The sequence below is a fragment of the Ahaetulla prasina genome, chromosome 2 (assembly GCF_028640845.1).
Source record: "Ahaetulla prasina isolate Xishuangbanna chromosome 2, ASM2864084v1, whole genome shotgun sequence".
Taxonomy (NCBI): Eukaryota; Metazoa; Chordata; class Lepidosauria; order Squamata; family Colubridae; genus Ahaetulla; species Ahaetulla prasina.
The window spans coordinates 160,432,912-160,456,379 of NC_080540.1; the positions used below are offsets into that span (position 1 = coordinate 160,432,912).

Sequence of the window (23,468 nt, forward strand, 5' to 3'; positions counted from 1 at the left end):
TTGGAAAAACGGGGAAAATAAGGCAAAGCATTTTTGGCCGTAAGGGTTAACAAACTTTGCGTTTGGTGTGACTCCCACTTAAAATCAATAAAAGGCTCTGGAGCCCTTTTTGAGGGTTAAAAGCTGTCCAAGGCCAACCTATTCTCTCTCTGTCTCTCTCCCTCCCTGCAATAAGTGCATGGCAACCTTTTGTCCTTTAAAACAGAGCAGGAAGGGGACACCTGGCCCTGGTACTAACTAGCATCTTCGCAGCAAAGAGGAAGTAACCGCCTCTCCTCCCCCCACCTCCACCGTCCGCCTCTTTGAAGGGAGCGGGAAGGGGATTCTACAGCTTAGAATGGTAACTATGGAGACCCACTTCCTTCTCTGGTAGCCACTCTGGCTGTACCGCCTCTCTGGTTTTGCCGGGTCTTCCAGCCCCGCCCCCTCCCCCCCCCCCAGCCTGCTACCTAGAACGGCGCTGAACTGTATAGCAGCGCCCGTCGCGGCTCCTCGCCCGGGGGGGAGGGGGTGAGTTCGGGCCCTGCTTCTTTGGAACGTCGGGTGGGCGGGGGGAGGGAGGGAGGAGGGAGAAGAGGACGCGGGTGGGGGGGGGGAATGCTCCTTGATCCGGAGCACGCGCTCCTGCGCTTCTTCCGCGTGGCTCTTGCAAGAGCGGGGAAATGCCTTGTCCCGCTAAGGAAAGCTTTGCACCGGCAGTGAGTCAGAGGGGGCCCGTCGTTGGGGGGGAAGGAAGGAACTATCGGGGAGGTCTTTGGATTTTCGGCCTGGGTTTGGGTTGGTTTGTTTTTTTTAAAGAATTTTTTTAAAAAAAATAGTTTTGCAAGCGTGTTTTGTTTTTTTTTAATCCCGTCTTGCAGTTTGGTGAATGAAGCTAAGAAGAGAAGGGAGGACGCTTCCCCCCTCCCTGCTTCTCCGACCTGCCCGTGTGTGTGTTTTGTAAGGAGGCTGCGAAAAGAGAAGGAGGAGGAGGAGGAGAAAACGGCGGCGATGTTGGAAGCGTAGCCCTCGGCTTTTGTTCGGGTAAGGAGTTTAAGGATCCACCGGGGATCGCACCGGGAATTGGGAGGCTCTAGGGCGTTGTTTGAAATGTAACTGTTTCTCGCCTGCGGAATCCGGAGTGCACAGCGCGAATCGTGTGAAATGCACAAGAGCAAAGCGCCCGGGGGAGTTTTTTGTTTTGTTGTTTTGTTTTATTTTATTCCATTGCATTCCATTCCATTCTCAAGGTTTTGCATTCCGATGGCTTTGAGGTTCACGATTCCCACGGGCTCAGATCCGACCGTCCCACAACCGGACGGGCGTGTTTTTATTGTTTGAAAACGCCGATAAGCCAGCCCACCCCCACCTCTTTTCCTTTAAGGAAGCCGAACTATGTTGGGCCTCGGCGCCTCGTTTGTTGCTCTGCAGCAGCAGCAGCAGCTTTGCTGTGGGTGTGGGAAAAGTTTGTGTTTTATTTTTTTGGTTTTTTTGGCGCTGTTCGGCGGGGGGGGGGGGCACGTGGAGATTGTTTGCGGTAGGAGTATATAAAAAAAACCGCCATCTGTGGCCCAGAGAGAAATGGTCAGTTTTGAGAGTTTGTGAGCAAAAGCAGTGGTCCAGGCTGGCTAGCAAAAAATAAAATAAAATTTAAAAAAATTGGCTTGAAAAGAAAAAGTAAGTGTGATTTTATTGCTGTTACTTTATACCTTCGTGGGATAAAGGAGGACTGATTTGGTAAAATCGAGCAAGTTGCATATGATTTCAGTGCCTTGAAATTATGCCCTGTGTAATTTTATCTCTTTTTACCCCGTTATTAGAATGTCAGGAAAAGCCAGCTTCTGGCTCCTCCAGTTGTAATTAAGATACAGCTGCTCTTTTCAGACAACCTTAATGTACCTGCTCAGGATCTGGTGTGGAGGAGGACAAGGAGAAATTGGAGAAGCCTAGCTAAGCTTAACATACCTTCATTAATCTTTCGCAATAATTGCTGAATATGATCTAGTTATATGTATATGTGTGTGTACATATATGTGTACGTATGTATGTATATATATATATGTATGTATCTATGTATATACAATATACATTGTGTGTGTGTGTGTATATATATATATATATATATATATATATATATATATATATATATATATATATACACACACACATACACATATATAAATATATATATACATATATATATATATATATACACACACACACTTAATATATCAATACAATATAATATCAATAAGGTAAAGGTTCCCCTCATACATAAGTGCTAGTCATTGCTGACTAGGGGGCGGTGCTCATCTCGGTTTCAAAGCCGAAGAGCCAGCGCTGCCCGAAGAAGTCTCCGTGGTCATGTGGCCGGCATGACTCAGTGCCAAAGGCGCACGGTACGCTGTTACCTTCCCACCAAAGGTGGTCCCTATTTTTTCTACTTGCGTTTTTACGTGCTTTCGAAACTGCTAGGTTGGCAGAAGCTGGGACAAGTAATGGGAGCTTACCCTGTTACACAGCAGCACTAGGGATTCGAACCGCTGAGCTGCCGACCTTTTGATCGACAAGCTCAATGTCCTAGCCCCTGAGCCATCGTGTCCCACTATAATATCAATATAATCCATCAAATAAGATTACTAGTTTTTTGATGGAACCAAGTTGAGATATGTATAAATGTATGTGGTTTGGTCAAACTAGTAATCTTATTTGATGGGGAATACACCCCAATCTTGTCATTGCAAATAAAAGGACTGGAAAGTGTGTGTGTATATCTATGAATCATCTGGGTCTACGTCCTCCTCCTTCCATTGATTATATCCCTAGCAGTGCTGTTAGAAGGGGGAGTTCCCCAAAGTGCCAGTTTTCATTCAAGATTGAGAAAGACAGCACCTGCTAAAATTCCCTCTTCTGTTTCAATATTAAAAGCATCAAAAATGATTTACATCTTGTTATATCTCAATCTTCCAGCTTTGTCTGCTGAAACAGATCCACTACCTGCTTAAATCCAGGTGGAAAGAATTCCAAATCCACTTCATTATCAAAATAATCAGGATCCTCCCTTGGAGATGTGTAGTCTAGTGAGGTGCAGAAAGAAACTGTCAGGCAGATAGGAACGGAGGTGCTGCGTGAGAACTTTTAAGATGTGTGGACATAAACTTCCAGAATTCCCCAGCCAGCTCAGAATTCTGGGAGTTGAAGGCCACGCTTCTTATAATTGCTGAGGTCGACAAACACTGATGAAAGAGGAATAAAGTGCTTTTAAAAAAAAAAGGATTGTTTTGGGGGTATTTAAGGAGCTTGCTGTGCGAAGGGATAGACTAGATGTAGCTTTTCTCCTCTTCCTTGCTCTTTTAGAACTTCAGTGACTCCAGCAGGAGATTGCCAGGATGGCCATGGGCGTGCAGGAACAATATGAACCTGTGGCTGAAATTGGTATTGGAGCTTATGGTACCGTCTTCAAGGCTCGGGACTTGCAGAGTGGCAAATTTGTGGCGCTCAAGAATGTACGAGTGCAGAACAGTGAGAATGGACTCCCTCTGTCCACAGTCCGAGAGGTGGCCCTGCTGAAACGTTTGGAGCACCTTGATCACCCCAACATCGTGCGGTGAGAGCCTCATCTGTGACTACAAGCCTTCCAGGGTTTAGGGGTTGGACCTGGAACTGCAGAATTAATTGTGTAAAGATACAGCTCAATCAAATTGCACGTTTTGTAACTTCGCAGAGATAATAGTAATTATTTTGCAAATACAAATAGTACAAATATATTACTGTGGCATAAGCTTTTATAGAGTTCATCTGATGATGAATAATCTTCAACTCATATACAGAGAAAATGTGCCATCAAGTCAACATATATACACATACATAGAATGTGTGTATGTGTGTGATTGTGTTTAAATGGTATAATACAGTCATAAAGCTCAGTCTTAGTTCAGTTAATGTTTCCATGTATGCGAAAGAAACAGAAGTTTATGTTAACTCAGTCATTTCAGTAAATTAATACTAACAAGGGGACCTGAAACCATTATCCCTAACACAGACTGATTTTCTAGATAAAGGGTAATTTACTGGAAAGCTTTTCTTCAATAGTCTTTTGTGTGTGAGATTATAGAGTTGAGTCTTGGGGATGAAGACAGGACCAGACTTGGTTCATATCAAGGGCTGAATGGAAGCACTATGTGAAGGATTCAGTGCTGTACATTTATTTAGCAGTCTACTTTATTGCTGCTCAGGTTTAGTTTATAATGTTTTGAGAACTAAGAAATGAGGCTGTCTTCAATTACAGCAATTTTCCAAATCCGGTGCCTCTTTTAAGTGAATTGGATTAGACCTGGAAACAGGTAGTCTAGACAAGGGGTCTCCAACCTTGGCAGCTTTAAGACTTGTGGACTTCAACTCCCAGAGTTGAAGTTGCCAAGGTTGCCAAGGTTGGAGACCCCTGGTCTAGATGGGATTGCAATCGCTAGAACTAAACTTTAATCATCTTTGGTCAGTGTGGCTTTTGTACACAGAAAAAAAATATATTCCTGGTTGGGGAAAGCTGATTTGAAGAGTGGGATCACACAGTCTTAAGAACCAGGGGAAGGAAAATCTACGGGTGACTAAGCTGTAGTGTGATAAGTGTGGGTTGGTCTTTTCGCCGTCTATCTAGAGCACAGTGCTGCTGTACTTCCTATCTCGGTTAGGATAGTCACAATCTAAAAGAGGACTGAGCATATTGATAACTGCCGTAACTATTTGTGGAGAAGGTAGTAGCCCTCTTCAGGTGTATGCTGAAGTTAGCACTAGGAATAGGGGAGTTTGGATGGTAGCCAATTGAGGCCTGACTTGTTAAACCGATTTATTGAATAAACCACAATTTGCCTAGGTTTATAAATTACGCTAAAGCCACATTAATTTGATCTCTTGAGCCTAAACTGAAACAATCTGATTATGACTGTACAGCAGGTGATCAAAATTTTGAGAGAGCTGTTTTAGAATAATTTGTCTCTGATTATAGTTCTTGACTTATTGGTCTTCTCGATTCTTTCTTCCATGCTCCAATAACAATGGGCACTTTCATCTGCCTTTGTTGTGTGGAGCAGGCCAATTAAGGGCATAGGCTATAATTTGGTTAGATCCTTCACTGGAAGTGCAGCCTAGCCTTTACAGTGCAGAGTCTGGGCAACAGAAAGAGGCAGGTCATATTGGGGTTACAGATCTAATGAATGGTATGTGAAGAGCCAGATTAGAGAAGACTGCTGATTATAAAGGATCACCCTTAGCAAATAAGATCACAAATTGGGTCCAGGAGAATCTGGTGGGCTCAGAGACTGGTTTTTTTCCCCTACTTGGCTCTCTGTTATTGTGTTGACAAAGGCAGAGCAGAGGCCTTTAGCTCTATTGATACTTAAATACAGTATTTTACTTAAGGATGACTCACAGCAGAAACTGAGTGAACTGAAAGAGTTAGAATGGGAGATAAACATGGGATGGGAGTGAAGAGATTGGGGGAAGGGGTATATCAATATAATTTTTATAGGAGGATCTTGAAACTGGAATAGAAATATCTTGGTAGGCTTGGGAGACAAAGAAAAAAGCAGACGGCATGGACCCTTAAGAGCCCAATAGATTAAATCCATTCTGCAGAGACCTATGTTATTTCTTGCAAGCTGTGAGGTTTCCAGCCTGTCTCATTATTCAGGGCATTCGATGTGCCTGGATGTGATTCAGGATCAGTGAAATTCCATTCAAGGATCCTTTTGATTTAAGATGTTCTCTTAATTTCACCACCGGTCTCCATTTTCCTTGGCAGTTGTAGAACATTTACTGAATGTCTCTTCTTTCATTCCTCTTTAGACTAATGGATGTTTGCACCACTACACGGACTGAACGAGAAACCAAAGTGACTCTGGTTTTTGAGCATGTAGATCAGGACCTGAAAGCCTATTTGGAAAAAACACCACCTCCTGGCTTACCCTCAGAAGTAATAAAGGTAAATCGACCTTAGATTGAGGTCCAATACTCTTGTTTTCTGGGGTGACCTCCAGATTGATAAGAAATACAAGGAATCCTAACCAGAGATGTCGATGTCACATGTTCTTCCACCTGTCACCTCTAGGACATGATGCGTCAGTTCTTGAGTGGCTTGGATTTCTTACATTCGAACTGCATTGTTCATCGTGACCTTAAGCCAGAGAATATCCTGGTGACCAGCGCTGGTCAAATCAAGTTGGCTGACTTTGGACTGGCTCGTATCTATAGCTGCCAGATGGCCCTGACACCATTGGTGAGTGCTGTCCAGATCGTATGAGAAAGAAAAAAGTCTATTCCTGCCAACACAGCTAAGTTGGGAGATTCATAACGACGGGAATATACCACCTAATTCTATCCTAATGTTTTAGACTTCCAGCTACTAGAATCCCAAACTCTTATGTTATAATAGGGGTCCCACTTCCCAGGCTGTGGACCGCCATTGGTACACGGACTGCCAGGAACTGGACTGTGTGATCAAGCGAAGGCCCATCAGCACATGCATGGGATCCAGGTAGCGTGGGAAACCATGCCCTCTTGATCCCAGAAAAAACTGCCCTCCACAGAACCAGTTCCTGGGGGTGCCCGAAAGTTAGGGGGCTGCTAGGTTATAACACCTGCAGAATAGCAAGTGTGTCAGACCTGGAAGCCATCTTTTATGTTTCGGCCTTCAGGACTGCCACATCTTCTGTGAGAAAATGGGAGGGGGGATTGTATAGAGCAGTGATGGCTAACCTTTTTGCTGTTGCATGCCAAAAGTGGGGGGAGCACAGGGGGGTCGTTCATGCGCGTGCCCACACCCATAATTAAATGTGCCCTGTCCCCTCCCCGCACTGCACGCACGATGCCCCCTGCACTCCCACCATTTTTGGCACGCAATGGCACAGGGGACCCGGTAGGCCTGTTTTTCACCCTCCCCAGGCTCTAGACGCTTTCTTGGAGCGTGGGGAAGGCTTTCCCCACCCGCCTAGAGGCACTCGGAGGCTGGAAAAGGCTTGTTTTCAGACTTCCGGAAGGCCCGAAAATCAGCTGCCCGGCGTGCACGTGCACACTGGAGCTAAGCTAGGGCAACCCTCGCGTGCCCACTGATTTGGCTCCGCATCCCATAGGTTTGCCATCATGGGTATAGAGTGTAGATGATATGTAGTCAAAAGAACATTCCTTTCTAAGTGAGTCAAGGATGCATTGCCCTGGCACCTGGAGTCAGATGACTGGGGAGTGTCTTCAGTTTGGACGGTGGATAATTGGACCATGTGATGGACATGAGGGTGCTGGGCAGGGACTTCAACTTTCACTTGGGTGGGAAAAACCTGGAAACTTTCAGATTCGGGTTTTCCCAGATGTGCCAATATGACATCTCTAATAAAAGGTAGCTTTGAGGAAATCTAAGCCTCAGAATCTTTTGTTGGAGGTGTTACTTGGAACCCTGACAAGGTGGCTATTTCTACCTTTAGACACCTTTGCAGCTAATAGGGAGGGGACTGCTCTGTTGCTGTTTTTTTACTGTTGATAGTGGGAAAAGGGGCATTCCATAGTCTCTGTGGTTTTGGTAGGTATAATGGAAAGTAGCCTTGTTCCTCTAATTTGTAGCTGCAGATCTACATTCAATATTAACCATATCATTTCCAAACCAAAATAGGTGCTTAGATGTCCTAGTAGGAATGGGGAAGTGGGTAGTTCGGACTGAGTAGGAATTGTGACAGATGGAAGCCCAGGAGTAGAAAACATCAGAATAGTTTTCTTATGGAAATTAGCCTCATCTCCATCATGGAACTTGAATCTCCCTCTGTGGCTTTCCTCGATCTTTATGCTTCTGGTGTTCTCCTCTCGTCCAGGTGGTCACCCTCTGGTATCGTGCTCCAGAAGTGCTGCTCCAGTCAACCTATGCTACTCCTGTGGACTTATGGAGTGTGGGATGTATCTTTGCCGAGATGTTTCGAAGGAAGTAAGTGGTTGAAAGGAAGGAAGAGGAAGGAGGACTTTCCTTCCATTTGGGAAAGCAAATCTTTTGAGGGTTGTGGCAGAGCTTCAGTTAGCTAATTTCAGATTGTTTCAAAGCAATTGTACAGGTCTCCATAATGCCTGCAATTTCATGCAGTTCCCTTCTTCCCCCAATTTTGAGTCTTGCATTTTCTATTTTTTTTTAAAAAAAAAATATTTCATGAGATGGAGTTTCCTCAGAATACCATTATGGGCATTTCTACTATTGAGTCTGGGTGGGAATGAGTTGTGTATGCTTGTGTAAGCCTTCGGTGGGGGTGTTGCATTTGCAGAGGAGAAATACGCCGTGCTTCCTTTTGTCACAGCCTTAAGGACGGAATGAGATAATTTGAAATAAGGGGGACGGATTGATACAGAAGGGGTAAAAATGGGTTGGAAAAAAGGCCGGTAGCATTGCAAGGGCTGACCCAGACATGTTCTTCTCTTCCAAATAGACTCACGGTCTGCGACCTTTGCTGTCTTTGTGTCAGATCAGAGCTGGTGAATATACTTTTTTGCTAGCACATGACCACAGTCAGCAGCTGGGAAACAATAGATTAAGGCTTGGCCTGCCAGAATTCTGTCTTGCTTATCTTTCAGGCTAAGGATTGATAGGGAGGAGCCAGCGACCTGCTCTCTTGCTCTTCTTAGGCTTCTCCTTTCAAGAGAAGATAGGATTAGGGAGACTACAGAGCCCAAAGTTGCACCACGTGTTTATTTTGAAATCGTCTTGCATGTAACTTAAGTTTGAGTATTAGGTAACTTACAAAAAAATAAATAAATCACAATTCACACAGATTCATGTGCTTAATCACTTCACAGGCTTGCACTCTGGACGTTTAAAAACGTTCTGTCTGAAGTGAGGGGGAAACATACAAGTTTACAAAAATCCCAGTTCAGTTACGCAGGGTTGTTTGCCAGTTTCTCTCTCCATTGTTGAGTGAGTTAAAGTACTGCTGCCTTCATTTGCATAAGGCAGGGGTGGGAAAACGTGGGTTTAGAAGATTCGAAATTCCAGTCTATATGCATAATTATATGCATATAATTAATTATTTTTGTAAAGGGTGCGAGAATGTGTTAGAAGCGTTCTAGGGGTGTGGGGTGTAGAAAAGGTTGGGAACCCCTTGGTGTAAGGGAAAAATGCATGGCCATTATTTCTATTGGTTGCGATATTGAAGTGTGCAGGTTTGCTCTGGAATCAAATCGGGCCTGATTATTCTGACCATGTTTCCAAACCAGGATTGCTCAAATCAGGTATACATAACTTGGGAGTGTATTTCTCACTACTTATATAATTTGCTCCCATACATCTCTTCTGGCAGATTCAAGAGTGAAGCCAACAGACAAGGCTTCCTTTGAAGCACGTACCCCATGAATAGTTCATTACTGGATTTCATCCAACAATCTTCAGTTCACTGCCACTTAAAACTAAAAAAGTTCTTAGCTGATTTTGCAACAGACGGTATTATTTACATCTTTGGATGCTGAGGGTTTTTATTGGGGAGGGGTGTATTTTGTGAAACACAGCAGATGTCCAAAATTCTACAGTTGGGATATTCTCCTTTACTTCTAAACAGCATCTCTCTGGACTATAAACAAGCATAAAATATAGGCACGGCATAATACTAATTAATTCATTCCTGATACTTAGAAATAATGCACCCACAAATGTCATATAGCCCAAATTTCATATTCTTAAAATTCAACAAATGTATCTGTTTTGCCAGATGTGAGCAGCCCTTGCCTTATTCTAGGGCAGTGGTGAAATCCAATTTTTTTTACTACCGGTTCTGTGGGCGTGGCTTGGTGGGCATAGTGTGGTTTGGTGGGCATGGCTTGGTGGGCCATGGGGAAGGATACTGCAAAATCCCCATTCCTGAGGGAAGGATATTGCAAAATCTCCATTCCCACCCTACTCTGGGGCCAACCAGAGGTGGTATTTGCCGGTTCTCCGAACTACTCAAAATTTCCGCTACCGGTTCTCCAAACTGCTCAAAATTTCTGCTACTGGTTCTCCAGAACCTGTCAACCTGCTGGATTTCACCCCTGTTCTAGGGTATTTTGGAAACAGAAAGCGGGAAAGTTACTAAAATAGCTGTCTTCGTGAGTTTCCACATGTTAGCAAATAGATAATATACAGTGTGGGTTTCTTCTGAAGAAACTGTACTTCTTCTTACGCTACTCTTAACATGCAAACAGTACAATGAAGTTATTCTACTATTCGGTTTGTGGATTCACAAGATGGCCCTTATGTCATCCTATATCAGCTTTTTTAGGAAGCTGTTAGAATCTTCTGTTCCTGTCAGAATCAAGAGAATATAATCTGACAGAACAGAGATACTAAATCAGGAAGTAAATGGTGCAGGTCTTTTTTTCCCCCTGACCTTCAGTTCAGTATGCATATTCTGTGTCAGTACATTACTTGGTCCTTTTCAAGAGCTAAAAATCTCTGAACATTTGTTCTGTATGTTTTTGTTCCTTTTTAAGCTTTATTTTCTTCTTATATAATATTGCTCTTACTTTTTTTAAAGATCAATATTATATAAGAGGCTGAAAAAAGCTTCAGAAAAGAAGCCCCCGAACAGAGCTTCAGAAAAAAAGACCCCAAATAGAGCTTCAGGAAAAAAGCCCTAAACAGAGCTTCAGAGGCTTTTTTTCTGAAATTCTGTTTTGGAGGTTTTCAGAGGCAGAAAAAAAGTTTTTTCTGAAACAGAGTTTCAGAGGCAGAAAAAAAAGCAAGGCGTAGAGCTCACAACCAAGGAACCTGTTGCTAAAATTCACCTCTGGAACAGCTGATTGGGGGTATTCCAGGAGATCGATCCACCTGCCAATCAGCTTTTTTCTTAATTTCCTCCCCAAAAACTAAGGTGCGTCTTATACTCCGAAAAATACAGTAATTTTGTTGCATGTTAATATAAACCTTAATGTAATACCTCTGGGTGGGGAACTATGGTCCTTTTACCATCTGTAAACTTATGCATGGTTGGCTCAGGAATTCTGGGAATTGAAGTTTACAGATCGTAGTTCCCCATTTTGTAGTTCTATCTCTTACAAAACTTGAGGATAAATTGACCCTTTGAATTTCAGTTTTTAAAAAATATATATAATTTATATAATTATACAATTTATGTAATTGTGATCTCACCATAGAACAGGTATATTATTCTCATCATATTCAACAAAGTATGTTGAATTGAAGTCTTGATGTGAAAGAGACAGATATATAATTTTATGTAAATGATAGTTAACTAAATCATATGTTTACAGAAGGATTTTGATGTTTCTGCCTGATTTAAATCCATTCCAATATAAAGAAAATACATAATACAGATTTGTTTTCTAGATGGGTAATTAGTTTCTCATTGGCTATGATTTGTTTTTGATTGAAACTTCATTATAAAGAAAATGGAAAGCCACTTTTTTCTGACAATCTAAAATTATAATAAACATAATTTTGCAAAGAATAATTAGATCAAGCAAATTCAAAATAATTTTCTCTTTTATAAGATTGATTGTCCGGAGGGGGAGGCACTATCCTTATTCTTAGAAAAGCAGGAAAGCTGTTTTCTTATATCCAGCTGAAAATGAAATCTATTCAGCATTCATATTTTGAACACTTTTCATTATCAGAAAGTTTATAATTAGTAAGCATGTATACTTACAGTTAATCCTCAGACATGGTTATTGGGATCTGAATTTTGGTTATTAAGCTTGATTATGGTCATAAAGCATGACACTGTGTGTCTGCATCACTTAGCAATGTTAATCCTGGTTTACTGTTGTAAAATGAGAATTGTGTGATGTTAAGCGACAATCTCATTGATCATGATTTGTGACTTCCTTCTGGCTTTCAACAAGCAAAGTCAATGGGAAAGCCAGCAGGAATTTTCAAGTCCCAGGCACAATAAGTTTTACCTTAGATGGCTTGCAAGCAGGCCGGTGAGTGGATGAAAATATTGAGTGTGGCTGGGCAGGTGGGTGCTGACATTATAACTTTGAACAGTCACTGAACAAGTAGTACAGCCCTTTAGTGTTGATATGATGAATCTGTCAAGGTCCATGTAATTTCTAGCAGAACTAAAAACATTACATTTACAATGTTGCCTGGTCTCACATTATTTAGCAGTTGTGCTCTTTATAAGGTTAGGTTTAGTCAATTCTGTGCCCGCTGCCATCATTTCTTGTTCCACTAAATCAAGAAAAAGAATCGTACTTTGTATCTGTTCAACTGGGTAGTTTAATTATTACAGAATTTATATTTAATACATTTATTTTCTGATATAGTATTTTCTTGATCGTTACGTTCATACCAAGGGATGTACCCGAGTTTCAAATTTGAACTGTTTGAAGATTGAAACACCCTTACCTGAGTGTAAAAAAAAAGGTTTTTGGTGTGAAATGCACAGTCCTGATCATTTTGGAAGTATCTTGAACTTAGATCCTTCCAGAATGATCCAAGGAACGTTGTTTTGCACTTGAGATGTCCACTCAAGACAGTGATGTGGACACCTCTACTATCTACAGCTTGTCTTTCGGAATCCTGAAGGGCTTCATAAATATATTCTCAAATAGTGTTTAGAGAAGTGGCTTTCCCTCTTCGTCACATCATCTGTATTTTCCACAATTAAAGCTCTTAATATTGAATCATCTCTAATAGCACTTAGCAATAGCACTTAGACTTACATACCGCTCCATAGTGCTCGACAGCGCTCCCTGAGCAGTTTACAAGTGTCAGCAGATTGGTCCTCATTTTACTGACTTCGGAAGGACGGAAGGCTGAGTCAACCTTGAGCCCCATCAGGATCGAACTCCAGGCTGTGGGTACTGTTAGCCTGCAATACAGCATTCTAACCACTTCACCACCATGGCTGTTCATATATACCAGTAAATATATATATCCCAACTTGAGTTTTTATCAGTGAACCTTCAGAAAGAGTGTTTTTCACTAAAAAAAAAAGTAGCTCATTAAAGGTATTTTTTCTTCGCTTCGTTCAAGTTTGCTTTCTGTTTTTCCCCCCTCTGTTTTATAATGATATTTCTGCCCCTTATTATCTTTGCCTTTTGCACTGCTTCCACGCTCTCCCAGTAACCGATCCATTGCATAATAATCTTCCAGTTGTATCTCAGTCTTTCCAAGAATTGCTAAGCAGTGGAACTTGCTTCTGCTTAGTCATCCTTTTTCAGATGATTTTATATGTCCTTTATTTCTGTGATCTATGTTAAAACATCTTGGATTGATGTTTTGATGCTTATTTTTTTCTCCTCATATCCTTTCTATTTTGTTTTTAGGATTCCATCTGCAATTAGTTATCCATCTTACTAAAGCTCTTTTCTCTTATTTCCTTTACAATTTCTTTCTTTTCTTGTTAATTCCCTTTTGACATACTGTAAGCCTAAATTAACCCATCCTTTCTTGCTTTATCTTCTCACCAGTCCTCTTCATCACTTTATCCATTCCTTTGTGATCTCTGCAAAATACTGGCTGTATTGATTATTCAAATAAGTTGGCAGGAAAATGACTGCAGTACATTTCTTCATCATTACTGGTAGAAGTTCGTGTTGAGAATTAATTTTACTTTTCCTCATGCAGTCCAGTCCAAGGTTCTGTTTAGTGATTATCTGCCTCTGTCTGTCTGTCTGTCTGTCTATCTGTCTATCTTTCTATCATCTATCTGATCTAATCTATTTTGCTATCCTATACCCACCTACCTACCTATCTCTCACCTTTATTATTTTTTATAAATTAGCCAGGGTGGCAACATATCTACACTCTTTCTTCTTCCTTTCCCCCCCACAACAATACTCCTGTGAGGTGGGCAGGCCAGAGATCCTGGTGCCTTAACCAATAGACCAAACTGGCTCATCATTCCCTTAAAAAGTATTTATAATGAACAATGGAGTGGCTATAATTCCGCCATTGTCCTTCAAATGTGTTTCTTCAAGTAGCATTGTTATATCATGAATGCTATTGGGGTTCAATATACAACGGGGACCTATCAGGGACAACATAACATAACATAATAACACAGTTGGAAGGGACCTTGGAGGTCTTCTAGTCCAACCCCCTGCCCAGGCAGGAAACCCCACACCATTTCAGACAATTCAAACAATTGTGAACCTCCTGTTCCCATGCTTTGTAGTCTTTTGTAATTTTCATTCTTTCATTACCTCTATTGTCCTTATACCGATAGCCGAAACATTTTTCAAATTTAAATTTTGGATTGCCAGACTAAATTTAGCTCCATTATTGCTGATATTTGATTTTCCTGTTTTGCAACTACGTAATTGTGTTTTGCATCTGCTGATTTTCTCTTTCGATAACTTTTCATGGCTGCAGCAACAGGGATTAATTACTTGCATTTCTCAATCTCTTTCTTATTTTCCTGTAACTTTTCCCTTCTTTTGAATTCCTCCCACTTCCTGCTGCTGTAGATTTACTAAATGTGCAGTAAAACCTTATGTATAATACCGTGGCTGACTCTCATGTTGTCATATAATACTGTAGTAGCAGGGGTGGGATTCAGCCAGTTCGCACCACTTCGGGAGAACCGGTTGTTAACTTTCTGAGCAGTTTGATGAACTGGTTGTTGGAAGAAATCACTAGGGCAGAGAACCGGTTGTTAAATTATTTGAATCCCACCACTGCGTAGTAGCCTATCCTTTAGAGTCTTAATTGCTTCCTTTTAGAAGTATCTCAGCAACATTTTGTTCAGCTGTTCTACCTGCTCAAAACCAGCAGAGGGAGTAGCATAATAGAAGGTGATGGCCCAAAAGAGGCCATCATGGGCTTTTATGGATTTTCTGCAAGAGCTCTTTCTTAGCTAGTCCCTTGGGCGTACAATTGTACGAAAGGAAGGGAACGTGCTGGCATGGGAATGAAATTACCAATGAAAGCCAGTTGCACTCTGTGGCTTTGGCCAACCATGCTGTTGTGACCCAGACCCAAGTAGGTAGTAGGAAACTCAATCCGTGAAAAAACAAACTTTATTTGAACACCTGAGAACTACTTCATTCCCAGTTCAACTCAAATTAAAACTAATTCCTCCCAACACAAATTCCTCAGTCCTATCGCAAACCTTGGTTCAATTAAGCAAAATGCCAAAGGCCTTTCTTGGCAAACGTTCAGAAGTCACAAAAATAAATGCAAGACGTAGACGAAGCAGAAGACGAAGCTACCAACGTTGTTTTCCGGCAAAGCCCAAACGCCGTTGTTGGTCTGTTTTAAACCTTATGGGAGGGGCCAATCATCTCTTGGCCCTACTCCCGAGTTGTCCTTTTTGCTTGAGCTGATCTTGCCTTCTGGCAGCTCTTCTCACGTGTGCATTAGGAACAGGCTCCTCCTGTTCATCTGCCTCACTATTATCAGGCTCTGGAGTCCACACCTCACTCCCCGATGGCCCTGGCCTCACCTCAGCCTCATCGCTGTTGCCAGCTCTGCAGGCTGCTGGCAGACCACAACACACGCTGAGTGATCAAGCTTCCCTGTTCTACATGGAATGTGAGATACTTAACATAAATTCTGGCTGGTCTAGGACAGTGGTTCTCAGTCTGTGGTCCACAGATTCTGCGGGGAGCTGTGATGTTGTCACGGAGTCCACGAAGCCTTGAAGAAATGTTACTATTTAAGTCTTGGGGGTCCATGGCCACAAAAGCTTTTTAAAGGGGATTGATGGTGAAGAAAAAGTTGAGTACCACTGGTCTAGGGCTAATGGACGTCCAACCTTTTGACTTGCCTGGGTCGCATTGAATGAAGAGGAACAGTCTTGGGCTGCACATGAAATATACAATATACAGTAGTTTATATAAATCACATAATATTAAAAGTGGGGCTGCCTTACTAGCTGTTCAGGGCTGCACGTATCCTGCAGGCTGCAGGTCGGATACACCTGGTTTTCATCAGTTTCTTTCAAGCTTTTATTCAGCAGTGAATCTTTTTGCATAGTTCTCTTTATTTTTCTTTCTAAGACATTTGGTTTTTGGACACTGTAGTCAATCCGGTATTACTTGTGAACAATTGCCCATCATCTGTCTTTTTAATTAAAGGAGGCAATTCCATTGAGTAGGTCTATAGCTTTGTAATATTCAACTGAAGGGGCACTGCACCTTATACAAGATCTGTCTAAAGCTATTGTTTTCATTTGGGAGAGGAGGTGCATCTAATGATGCATGAAGTGTTTTCCTAGACCTTTTATACATCTCTTAAACTCACCATTTCATTGGCCAAGAACTAGAAATTTGGCAAAAAGGTGTGTGTGTGTGTTTGTGATTCATGAAGCTTGCAGTGTTTGATGGAACCTTGGGTATTGATGAATCAGAAATACTAGTTTGGGCAATCTGATGAAGAATTGGGCTGTCCTGCAGAATGTACTCTGATCTATAAGCTCCATCAATAGGTATAATCATCTCCTGTCTGTGGCCACACCTTCCCCAAATGCCATAGCTTTCTGATTCCAGTGGTTTGGCTTTACTCCCACATTATCTTCAGATAATTCAAAGCCTGTCTCTTTGAAGCCTTTTTAATTGTTACTCTTCTCAGTTCAGTGGATTGAAATCACAGCTGCCCTAAAACAGTCAAACTTCTGATGGACTCCTCCTCTTGCCCCTGAATAAATACATCCTTAACCAAGCTTGATGTTTGACCTGAGTGCTTTGATATCAGAAAAAAATAAGGAATGAGCAGTCCTGGTTTTTAAGAGAGTCAGAATTTGTGAGCGTCATAAACTGCCGTGACCACAATTTCCTTTTGTCTTCTTTCTAGACCTCTCTTCTGTGGCAAATCAGAAGCTGACCAACTGGGCAAGATCTTTGAGTGAGTCTCAACTTCTTCTTACATGCCAAAGGTTGTGGGTCAGTAAAATCGTCACAAAGAGGAAGTTGTTATCATTATTTAGAGCATTGGTTTTGCTCCACATGACTTAAGGTAGCGTGACTGATTCTGCTCTATATAAAGATTCAGAGCAAAGGTTTGTGAGTTGAGTTTTGTGAGCCAGAGAAAGCAGAAGTGAGTCATTATAGCTGCAGGATCTTATTTTGTTGATCTTTCTAATTGAGCAAATGGCCAGAAGTAACAGGGGTTTGGCCACTGGCTTTTGTTGAGAGTTAAAGCAGGGACGTTGCTGGGTTGTAACATTCAAGGGGCACAACCTCTCATGGAGGATGCTGGGAATTGTAGTTGAACAGTATCTGGAGAACACATGTATTAAAAAGATGGTAAGAAACTATGCTAATAGGACGCAACTATTTTATTGTTGATGTTTAATGGTTAGTTGTGCTTGATTCCAGTTAGACTGCATGATCTTCATACTAGGCAGGCCTGCAGGCGATGTATTATTTAGGGGAGTTAATCTTGTTCTGCACTTACAAGCTCTGGAAATCTGTAAATCCTGAATTAGAATAATGATTACAAGATGAAAAGCCATTCATTCATTCCTGTAATTTGGATATTGGTGCTTTGGCTGGGAAGCTTTTGGAGTTGTAGTGCCTAACAGGGTTGCCCCATTGCCTTGAAACCAATCTGAGTTGGATCTAGCTCATGTTTTTTCCCTTTCTTTCCTTCAGCCTGATTGGTCTCCCGTCAGAGGAAGATTGGCCATTGGATGTGTCTCTACCACGATGTGCCTTTGCTGCTCGTTCCCCACAGCCTGTGGAGAACTTTGTGCCAGAAATTGAGGTCCAGGGGGCTCAGCTGCTTTTGGTAAGTTCTGAGATACCAGAATAATTACGGCACAAACCAGAGCAAAATGGGAATTGAAAATTGGGGATAGAATGAGGGGATAGAATGATCATTGAGAGCCTGAGCTTGGTATTATTCTGAGAATGGAAACACGCAACAAAGGAGAGATTTCCTATCTAGGTAGCTTACATGAGTCACTAAGTCATTGGTCCTTTGCACCCCACCGTCTTGGCATTTGTCTTTGGCAGGGAAGAGGCAGTGAGTGTTAGTGACTCAGTGTTTGCTAACCAGGAGCGACTTAATTTTCCTCCAGTCTTGCTTCTGATGGCAACTACATCTGGCATCTGAATAATGTACTGTGTGAATTCGACATTAATCTTAGAATAGCGTGAGCAGTACTTTCAATTGCAAGTTCAAGTTTTAGAGGCACACCAGGGATCTCTAGGATCTGAGAACTACTGAAGTTGGAGCCATCTCCATGGCTCCAGTCCTTAGTTTGCTTGCCTTCAGACCCTCTCTTTTGTGTTGTGGTCCGTCAGCAGCCTACGGAGCTGGCAACGGAGTCAGACAGCAATGAGGCTGAGGTGAGGTGAGGCCATCGGGAAGTGAGGTGCAGACTCCATAGCCTCCAGAGACTGACAGTAGTGAGGCAGAGGAACAGGAGGATCCTGTTCCTAATGTACGCATGAGAAGAGCTGCCAGAAGGCAAGATCAGCTCAAGCAAAAAGGACAACTCGGGAGTAGGGCCAAGAGATGATTGGCCCCTCCCATAAGGCTTAAAACAGACCAGCATTAGCGTTTGAGCTTTACCGGAAAACAACGTTGGTAGCTGTGTCTTCTGCTTCGTCTACATCTTTATTTTTGTGACTTCTGGACATTTGCCAGGAAAGGCCTTTGGCAGTTTGCCTAATTGGACCGAGGTTTGCGAGAGAACTGAGGAATTTGTGTTGGGAGGCATTTGTTTTAATTTGAGTTGAACGACGCTGGGAATGAAGTAATTCTCAGCTGTTTGAATAAAGTTTGTTTTTTCACAGACTGAGTTTATTACTACCTACTTGGGCTTGGGTCACAACGTTGTGGCTCTTGCTCAGGAGAGATTTGGAACAAAACCACAGTGGGGGATGAATGTGTGCATATACGTTTTTATGAGATGTATGTAATGGGTTTCCTTTTTTTGTGTCTCTGCCTCTCTAGGAAATGCTGACATTCAATCCACTGAAGCGTATATCTGCCTTCCAAGCCTTGCATCATCAGTACTTTCAGGACAAGAACGCAGGTGAAGGGTAGCACCCCGGCGAATCCCTAAGCCTGGGGGAAGAGACTATACAAAAGACTTCGTGAATATGCGTATAACATGAACCCCACCAAGTGGATACACTCAGACTAGTCCCCAAGCTGTCCTGGCTGTGCTAGGATTGAAGGGGTGGGAAGGACAAAGCTTTTGACAACATGCATGAAAACAGAGAGGGTCATGTTGCAGGAAATGCACCATTGAAATCCTTTCCCACCCTGAAAATGTTAGGACTTTATAGTGGCATCTCTCCGTCACCGTGCATGCGCATTCTGTATTCCTGGGTTGACCTCCAGTGGCGTTCTTGGAGGTCTGTTTGTTTTTGGGACAGCCTGGTTTGAGGCATCTCGGCCATCTATGGGTTCTTTGCCAAAGGTCTCTTTTGGATAGCCCCTTTTTCCTCTTAATAAAAATTTTATAACAGTTTACACATAATAATACTGCTGCCTTATCACATTCCTGTGGCTAACAGTTTGACACTAAAGCCTTGCCTTAGCACGTTGCAGAGCTCCACCAAAATGGGAGCAGAAGATTATTTTTGTATAAGTCTTCACAATTCTTTTCTTTTTTTTAATTGCCAAGACACTGGTCAGGACAGACCTACGCGGTTGGCTATCTCGGCATGGGGAACGTGTTCAGATGAGAGAGGTTCTCCATCTGTTCGATTCCAAATATTAATGTGAAACATTTTTTTAAAGGCTTTTAAAAATGATAACATTTCAATAAAGGATATGGGTGAGGTCCAGGCAAGTATAGTTTGGTCTTTCCCTTTTCTTGCCACCTGAAGTTGTCTCGTGTTGTGATTAGCCTGGTGAATGGTTATCTGAGTTGGATTGCTCAAGTGTTGATTCATCTACATTTCAAAGAGCTTTCAGGAACATAAATTCATAGTGCTAAACCTTTTGCTTTTCAAATTGGAAAGCTGATGCTTCACATTGTGTGTTCTACGACATGCACTGATTTTTCAGAATCTTCCAAAAGTTTAAGAGAGTTACTGTAAGTCCTGCTTGCTTGCCTGATCTGTTAATGAGGTTCCTGACAATCTGAGACTGTAGTAGCCTCTCTGGAACATTCTTGAGCTTTGCTTAGCGCTCCTCTCTTCTCTGCTCTCCTCTCCCTACCCCTCTCCTCTGCTCTGCTCTCCTTACTCCTCTTCTCTCCCTACCCCTCTCCTTTCCTCTCCTCTCCTCTCCTCTCCCTACCCTCTCCTCTCCCCTCCCTACCCCCTCCTCTCCTTCCTTTCCTTTCCCTTCCCTTGCCATTTTCTTTTCCTTTCTCCTTATCCATTTTACTTTCTGTTACAGTTTTCTTTCCCCCCCCCCTTTTCCCATCTCCCTTTGTTCTTGAGGGTTGCTTTGCCCTTTACTATGGGTCTTAATGAATTTGATGTAGTTCTACAAAACTAACACACTCCTTTACCAAGTAAGATGGAGTAGCAGCTCTTGTCAACCTACAGAGATGCCTGAACTATCTTGCAAGGGTGAAAAGACAACTCCTGCTCCAGTTGGCAAATCTTTGTTCCTAGGATAAAACGGGGAAGATGGCCATGGTGAGGTGCACCTCTTCCTTTTTAAAAAAAAATCCCGATTCAACTCTTACGGCTTTTAATGGACTTCTAGCAAAGGGCCTGAGGAATCGTGATGTAAAACCCAAAAGCACTGTTGCCAATGCTTCACGAATGTGCGATTTAGCCAAGTAAAAAGACACTTTGTTTACATTTTTACTTGCAAAAATATACCTTTGTTCTAATTAATTCGGGTTTTTTTTTCTTTCCTGATGGAAGTGGGTAGTTGAAATTGTTTATATGGGAGCTCGTACGTCAACATTCAGGTAACTTCAACAAACTGCTTTTTGTGTGTTCTGGTTTTGCCAAGATAAGCTGGAGTCTGGCTGCGTGGGATGGATAGCCAAGTTAAACAATGTTTAGTGTGTTTTGCTATTTCTTGAGAAGGGAGTGACTGTTTTAAGAAAGAAAGAAAAAAAACCCTTGACAGAAGTGCCATATCACAACCGAACTGGAATCTAAGCCATTCAAGTTTAATTTAAAACTCAACTGGGAGCTCCGTTTATCTTCATGCTGTGAGAATATCATGCTCAGCATTTACTACAAGTAACAACCATCTTTTTAAAAAAATTTTTGCTAATATGTTCCTCCTATTTTCCTTGTTTTAGCTAAATTTTGGCATAAACTGTTACAACTCTTCACTTGAATAAGGTTCTGTCTCTTCCCCTTCGATATATTAATCAACCATTACTCTAACCTGAAATATTTTGTTTAAAGAGGTTCCTCATAAAAATATATATTTTGTACGCACCTGATATTTTGGTATGCACCTGATATATTTTGGTACGCACCTGATATATTTTGGTACGCACCTGATATATTTTGTACGCAACTGGAGACACAAACTGGGGAAATTTGGCTGCTTTTTAAATTTTTTTTACAAATCAAAGCTATTTCTAAGTTAACAGTACTTGTGATGTATCCAAATCTCTGGGCAGCAAACTGCAAGTATTGTAACTGCATTGTAATACATTCAGTGGCGTGTGTTGTTATGTATTCTTCTGTTGATAATCAACGATCAGCGCTTCATAATCTATTTTGCTGTTTACAGACATGACAGTACATTATACGTATTCTTTAAAACATACATGTCTCTGGTACATATGTATGCTCAGGGTCAGCTATTGTATGTGCCTTGTATTGAAGTTTATTTCCATTTGCGTTGCTCAAGACACCACCTGTATGTTGCTATTTTGATAAAAGAAATATACAATTGATAGCGTGGCTATCACTGAACTTTTCTTCAGTAAGGAAACAGAGTTGATGCCACACGTGCAACCTGCGCTCGTTTTTTGTTGCTAATCTTATTTTGCTTTGCTAAGACGTGACCCTCGTTCAACTATGAGGTGCGATGGGGTTCCATGCTTTCTCTGTTCTCTCTTAACATCTACGTGAAACCCACCGAGTGAGATTACCCATCACCACAGGATGAGGTATCTTAAGCATGTGAATGGATACCCAGTTGTACATCTCTGTCCGGGATGAACTGAGTGATGCCGTGGATGTTCTTTTGCGGTGCTTGGAAGCCGTAGGCATCTTCTGAATGAAGAACAGGCTTCTACTGAACCTTTGGAAGACAGAGCGGCTGCGGGGGTCTTCCATATCTGGGGGTTTATCATCTTTGATCCTGGATGGGGTTGAATTGTCAGCTGGACCTAGTGCATAATCTGGGGATCTTCCAAGACTCATAACTCCCATTTCAAGGAGCAGATAGCAGAAAATGGCTAGGAAGGTTGTGCTTTGTGTTGTACGCTATTGTCCCTTCCCTTAGATTGGGAAGCTCTTCTCATTCATTCCCTGGTCATCCCCCATATGAACTACTGCCAATACTCTTCACAGTACTACCATTGTAAAGTATCTGGAAGATGCAACTTGTGTAGAATGCAGTGGTGCAGGCATTATGGATGCCTCTAGGGCAGGGGTCCTAAACCAGTAATAGGATGCTGCCGGTTTAACAACTGGTTTGGTGATTGTGTGTTGTGCGCACGTGCCTAATGCTGCGCGCACGTGCCCAGTTTTACAAATACTAACCTGTGTTACCACTTGGGAGTAACACAGCTGAGCCGCAGCAATCCGCTCTGCTGCACCAATCAACTGAGAAGATAAAGGTAAGTAAAGCGCAGGGGCGGGCAAACCTGATTGTCGGAGCGAACTGATTCACTCCCATCTGATTGTCGGAGCTATGGGTTCACCCGAACCGGTAGAATCCCACTCCTGTGACCTCAACCCTCGGGCCATAGTTTACTACCGGGTCTTGAGCCATTCAGAACCAGGCCACAGAAATGGGCGAGCAAACAATTTCCACTTGCACAAATAGCGGGCGCGCGCATGACCAGTGGGCGAGCATGCACATGCTCTTATTTGTGCCAGCGGCAGGCACATGTCCACTCATGCAGAATCATTCTCTCTCCCCTCCCCCCTCAGTCTGGGAAGCTAGAAAGGTTTGGGAACTCTGCTCTAGGGCTTTGTGTGTAAAAAACATCTGCTATGCTGTGTGAGCTGCATTGGATGCCAGGTCCAGTTCAGAGTGTTGGGTATGACTGTTAAAACCCAGCATGGCATGAGTCCAGGTTATCTGAGGAACTGTCTTGTCCCAATTACGACCCATCCCCCCGCCTTCCACCCTAGAAAGAAGTCCAGTCACAGATCCTATCACCTAAAGAATTTCGACTGGTGGAATTTAGGAAAAGCCTTTTTTTGCCACAGCTCCATCCCATGGAATATTTTGCCCCAGAGCTGAGGTTGGCCCCGACTCTTCTGGCCTTCTGGAACAGCGTTAAAATCAGGTACTGCTAACATTGGGATCCAATAGTGGTATGTAGCCCAGTGGTTGGTGGTTTGAGAATGCTCCCTCTGTCCTTTTAATTTGTAAGGATTTTAATGGTGTTTTTACTTGTCAGCCACTTACACAGTGAGATAGGCAGTGTGTAATAAATAAATAAAGCAAGGGTAGTCCCTCAGGGCCA

General features: G+C 42.4%; 1 protein-coding gene across 2 annotated transcripts; it reads left to right on the forward strand.

The window, feature by feature from the left end:
• The first annotated feature begins 493 nt into the window (after positions 1-493).
• Positions 494-21,717, forward strand: CDK4 (cyclin dependent kinase 4). Of its 2 annotated transcripts, none has more exons than XM_058171040.1 (9): positions 494-510; positions 861-1,023; positions 3,337-3,586; positions 5,821-5,956; positions 6,083-6,250; positions 7,830-7,939; positions 16,733-16,783; positions 17,533-17,668; positions 18,842-21,717. In XM_058171040.1, exons 3-9 carry the CDS (start codon positions 3,369-3,371, stop codon positions 18,932-18,934), a joined length of 912 nt encoding a protein of 303 aa, XP_058027023.1. In that variant the 5' UTR covers positions 494-510; positions 861-1,023; positions 3,337-3,368; the 3' UTR covers positions 18,935-21,717. The 2 variants fall into 2 exon arrangements, with proteins under 2 accessions (XP_058027023.1, XP_058027022.1); XM_058171039.1 differs by lacking the exon at positions 494-510 and adding an exon at positions 580-698.
• The last annotated feature ends 1,751 nt before the right edge of the window (positions 21,718-23,468 follow it).